A 5,794-nucleotide genomic window follows, 5' to 3' on the forward strand; every position below is an offset into this window, starting at 1 on the left:
GATCGCACAAATGGTTTGGCATTTGTCTTTGTTATTTTTTTTTTTGTTTGTTTGGGTTTTTTTGGGGCCAAAATTTAATTTGTCTGCCTTAAATGCTCATGTGTCCGTCACATACACACTTTGAGTATCCGCAATGATTCACAAGCGTACATGTGAGTGCCTATGAGTGGCCATGCGTGTGTGTGTGGAATGAGAGGAAGGGTCATCACATACGTATTTAATTCTTTTGGGTTGGGGGAGGATTACCGCTGTAAATTTAGACCAAATGGTGTGAGTGTTTGTGTGTGCGTGCAGTTCTCAGCCAGTTATTTCATGTTGCAAACTAACTGTTGTTGTGCACCACCCAGAAAGTGGTGACTTGCAAGGTTTATGGGGTTTTTTTCGTTAAAAAAAAGATAAATAGTGATCTTGGCTTGCAGATAGCATGGAAGTCATTCCTGATGGATGATCTGTCACATTCGCCACGAGTCAAAGCACCAAAGAGATTATTTCGAACTACAAGTCTTCCCAGAATAAACTAGCCGGTCAATCTTTGGCACTCTTTTGAGGAGTGGGGGGGGTCTACAGAGTTGGCTGGCGGGGCGGTCTTTGCATTTGTTTAAAGTGAAAGTGTTGATGTAAATGTCGGTCAGCTGTGGGCTTTGCTTATACCTCTGAATGAGCAAATAGCGGAAAAAAGACCAATCCCGGAAGGACTTGGGCTTAGAGGTTTCTCATTCTCTAAATTGTCTGAGTGTCTCCTTACAGGACTTTTATTTTTAGTTACCTATTTCACTGCTGGATGCTTCTGACAGGGTGGGATCATGTTCCCTTTTTTAATGAGAGGTGGGGCTGGGGCGGAGTTTCCCTCTTTCGTGTGACCAGTTGTCCTGGTGGGTCACAATGCTCGGATCTTTTTGACGCCGGAAAATTATTCCTTGTTTGACAGAACCTTCTACCCCAGAGCCAGTGAACTTTAGGCCCAAAGCCAAAGCCTTCTTCCCTAAAGCCAGAACCTTCTAACTCACAGTTGGAGTCTTCATTCCCAAAGCCAGGGTCTATATCCCCAAAGCTGGAACCTTCTTCATCCCATGCCTGTCGTATTCAACCTGAAATCTAAAACGGTCTTCCCTAAAAACAGAAACTACTGCCCCACAAGCAGAGTCTTCTTCCCCAAAGCCAAAGTCTTTACCCGAAAGCCAGAACCTCCAACCTCTTCTTCCTCCTCCTTATCCAGAGCTGTCTCTTTTCAAGTCTTTTTTTTTCTCCTGAAGCAAGAGCTTTTTTGATCCAAACCCAGATTTTTCATCCCTAAAGCCGAATGCCTCTGGAATCCCTTCAAGAAATGGATCAGCACAAGTACGGCGCTCAGGAGAAGCTGGAAATCGTAGGGTTGGAGGACGAGGAGGGTAAGCCCATCAGCGCCCTGAGCATCCTGTCTCTACTGGAGCGCGTGGCCGGAATCATCGACAACGTGCAGTCGGGCCAGCAGCGAATGGAAGAGCGTCAGCTGGACCTGGAGAACAACATCCACAGCATCCAGGGTGACGTCCTGAAATTGGCCAAGGAGCACGCCGAGACGAGCGGCTGCTTGGACAAACTGCTGCAGAAGACGCGAAAAGTCAGTGCCAACGTCAAGGATGTCCGAGCCCGTGTGGAGAAGCAGAACGGTCGCGTCAAGAAGGTCGAGAGCACCCAGGACGAGCTGCTCACCAGGAACAAGTTCAGAGTGGTCATCTACCAGGTCATATAAGCACGCTTCTTCTTATTCGACATACCACGTGCTGTGTTTCTCCACATCCAGATCTCACTTGCTCTTCTTCCTATCCTACCCCTTGCTTCTTCTTAAATCACCATCTTCTAACCTCAATCTTCTTCCTAATTTTCCATTTCTTTCTTTCACTCTATCGTTTGCTACTTTTCTACACCTCACTTCCCTCTTCACCAACAGCTCAGTTGCTATCCTTCCTCCTTGTCTTTCTTATTCCAGAATTGTTTCCAATAGACCTCAATAATACTTTACAGTTGGACTTTGTAAAACGACATTAAGAACCAGTAGAACTTACAACGGACCCCTTGAATTTCTAGTATTATGTTCCACGAGAAAGTTCAGTCTACCTAAAAAGAATTACACATGAAATTCCCGAAAAAGGCAATCACGAGATGGTACTCCCGCGACGTTTGTCCTTCAGACATTTTTCTTCACGTCTAAGTGATAGAATGAATGAATATAAAGACAACGTTGAGTAGACTGTCTGAAAGTGTATTGTTTAGTTCTTACTCTAAGAGTGATTTGTCGTGCCTTGTGGAGGTTTGCGCTCTACTGACACTGGACACTTTTTTTAAATGAGCTTATCTTTAAACAGAGCATTTCAAACTTTGATTATGCTTTGCTCAAGTTGTTAGCAGCGAGCGTAACCGGAGCTTAGCCAACAGCTGCGTTACAATCTTTGACAGAGGGTCCTATTCTGAGACCCCGATACAGAGGGTCCTATTCTGAGACCCCGAGCATCCCATCCCCGGCCCCAAGCTGCTCACTAACAACCACCTGCTGTCGACCGCAGTCACCATTTGACAGCACAGCCAATTGGGCCAGGAACCTGCCCTTGATCAAAGATAATCGTAACACTACGACATACTTAATGCCGTGTGACGCCAAAGCATAAAGAGCTGCACGCATGCAGGCATGTTCAGGCTAGCCATTAGCGTTGAAGGCAACAGTCACTAGTAATGTTATGCTACGCATTAGCATTTCAAGCATACCATACGTATTAAAGGTCCAGCCAACGGCATCGTTTGGGTATCTGCTGATAGAGAAGGGTCAATCCTTATTGCTGTTGTGGTTTCCTCTCAGGGCGAGACTGAGGTCCCGTCGGTGGCCGTCACCAAGAGCCCCAAGGGGGGGCTGGAGGCTCTGGAGCTAGAGCCCGATTCTTACGACGTCCCCGCTGATCTCTCCTCGGATGAGGAGTACCTGAGCATGGAGGAAGCGGATCCTTCCCGCGCGACACGATTCAAGAAGTCCATGGTGAAAAGCACAGAGACCCTGAAGGCGGCCTTCTCGAAGGAAAACATGAGCAAGACTAAAGACAACATAGGCACCAAGTTCCACAACCTTGGCGAGAAGGTGATGCCACCCGAGCGCCGCGAGAAGATGCACCAGGCAGGCGAGCGCATCAAGCAAAGCGGCGAGCGCTTCAAGGAGAATATCGCAAAGAAGGCACCCACAAAGGAGAGCTTCAAGATCAAGATCAAGAAGGAAAGAGCCGTGGCCGAGGGCCAAGAGGGTGCAGATGCTGACGTAGCGGCAGAGGCCGAGGTCGCCGCTGTCTCCCAGCCCCAACCCGAGCCTGCCTCCACCAAAGTTGTAGCGGAGACCAAGAGAGAGGGGCTGGTCGAGCAGGCCAATGCCCCCGGGAGAGCAGAGCAAGAAGAAGATTACGGGAATTAGATACCCGTGACAGAAAGATTACGGGAAATAGACCACCATAATGGGAAGATGACGGGAAGTAGAGCACGTTTACGGGTAAATAACATGAAGCAGACCACCATGAAAGGCAACAGACCACCATTATGGGAAGATGAAAGGAACTGGACCCCAACTGCAGGACGTAGACCACCATTCATGGGACAACTACAGGAAGCAGACCACCATTACCAGAAAAAAAACATCCATAAAACAGATAACATTTACAGAACGTGGACTCCCATTACAGGATGTAGACCAGCATTGCAGGAACATTAAAAGACGTAGAGCCCCATTACAGGAACTAGACCACCACAACCCGAATTGAAGCCCAATTACAGAGATGATATAAATCTGATCATATTCACATAAAGTGGACTCTATTTACAGGTTCTAGACCACAGTAAAGTAAAATTACTACTACTACTTAACTACTTAACACCCTGTTCACACAAGTAGAGCAGAATTGTGGAAACATTAGCAGAACTGGACATCCTTTTTATGATATAGATCACCGTTTCGGGAACATTACCGGAAATAGACTCCCAATACAGGAAATAAACCATCATAATATAATATAATACAATAGATGAGGAATATAACAGGAAGTAAACCACATTTTCAGGAACCAGACGGCGGAAGAAGAGAGCAGCTTTGTGATTGATCCAGGACAGTGATTGCATTTTGTTTTTTTATTAAGTGGCGACACCTGCTGGCCCCTTAACACAATTCATGTTTTACTACTTGGACGCACATTTACACACGCTACCATGCCAAAGTGGAAATTTTTATTTGAATCACACAGAACAATAAGAACGATGGCATTTGGTGGATTACGCGATTAACATATTTAAAATGCAACTAAACATTATTAAAACGTCACTCTTGGTGATCTGTGCACATTCTAACCTATTTAAATGCAACGTTAGGTGATCTTTGAATATTATAACATAAAATGTCTGTTCTGGTTATCATTACATGGAGGGAAATTGACAAAAGGGGCTTGGCATCATAATTGACAGGTTTTGTGCATGTAATTGATGACACCTGTAATGGTGACGTCAAATGAGAGAGAGAGTGTATGTGTGTGTGTGTGCGTGTGTGTGTGTAATAAATTTGACTTGGTCCAACGTGGTAACGAGTGAATTCTAAAGTCAGTGCTAGTTCTCCCTCTAGTGGCCTTCCATGGCGATGCACTCAACCACATGTTTGCTGAGCCTTTTGGGATAAAGTGATGGAATTTGAACATCTTTTTTCCTCCTCGTTTTCATGAACCTGAAATAATCTGCGGCATGGAGATACGATTTTAAAATATGAGATTAGATTATATCAGACTAAATAAAAGTGGATTCAAATGTATTCATCCGAGATGGACATCACACAAACATTTGGCAAGCCTGATGCAGAAAGTGTTTTATAATGAATAAAGCCCTTAGTAAAATTACAGCAAGTTTTGGGAGTCTTTTAATATGGGTGACCACGAATAAAATAGAAGCTGTAGCGTCCATTGATGAAAAAAAGAGATTGTCTCACAAAACTTGTCGGGGATGTTGCTGTCAGTGAGGTGAATCAACGACCGCAAGGATGGAGACAACCAAGCACAAAGCAGACACCATCATCGCGTGATAATCGACAACTGTAGAGGAGGGGATCCAAGTTTTTTATTTCTCAAAAAGGTGGAAGAAGACCCAACACAATGTCGTCTTTTCTTCAGTTTATCACAACGCAACACGAATTGATTCGGGCTTCTGAGCGTTCCAGATCTCGTCAGGAAGCCCCGAAAAAATACAGTCTCACATTTATATAGGCGTAGTATGTTAATGAGGGGCGGGCAATCTTTCCCCCTATGTAAAAATCAGAACCAAAGAAAGGAAGGACAATGCAGTTCGATCTTGGCATTTTGACAAAATCCAGACATCCTCCTGCTGTGCATAAATCCCAATAAACTTGACAGCCTTGAAGGACTCAGCAGAGATGGGAGACCAGAGGCACTTGGGGGCTGTTAATCAATCAAGGGGAAATAGGATCTAAATTTAACACTACATTCTTTGTTTTAACAGATGGTCAGGAAAAAGACTAGTATCAATAGCTCTCATAGCAAGGCAAAATTCCTCAACAATGTTCTACAGTCTTTGTTTCTTTCAGATCCAACTAAAAGAGAGGAATAATTCCTTAACAACAACTCAAACACAGACACTTAAACACCTACAGCTGAAATCCACCCATCTTTTGCCCGGAAACCATAATGTCAATTGACTCTCGACCAACCAGAATATGTTAACCTCCTGTCACATGGAGAGGAATTCATCCCGTGATTGTGATTTATGACATCCTTTGCTGCTGCCTCTG

The 5,794-nt window shown here is 44.8% G+C and overlaps 1 protein-coding gene across 1 annotated transcript; it reads left to right on the forward strand.

Annotated features, from left to right (window-relative positions):
• The first annotated feature begins 850 nt into the window (after positions 1–850).
• On the forward strand, positions 851–4,889 carry cavin4a (caveolae associated protein 4a). Its single transcript, XM_052087923.1, has 2 exons — positions 851–1,723; positions 2,834–4,889. The coding sequence occupies exons 1-2, from the start codon at positions 1,301–1,303 to the stop codon at positions 3,428–3,430; spliced, it is 1,020 nt and encodes a 339-aa protein (XP_051943883.1). The 5' UTR covers positions 851–1,300; the 3' UTR covers positions 3,431–4,889.
• The last annotated feature ends 905 nt before the right edge of the window (positions 4,890–5,794 follow it).

This window comes from Hippocampus zosterae, chromosome 15, assembly GCF_025434085.1.
Source record: "Hippocampus zosterae strain Florida chromosome 15, ASM2543408v3, whole genome shotgun sequence".
Classification (NCBI taxonomy): domain Eukaryota; kingdom Metazoa; phylum Chordata; class Actinopteri; order Syngnathiformes; family Syngnathidae; genus Hippocampus; species Hippocampus zosterae.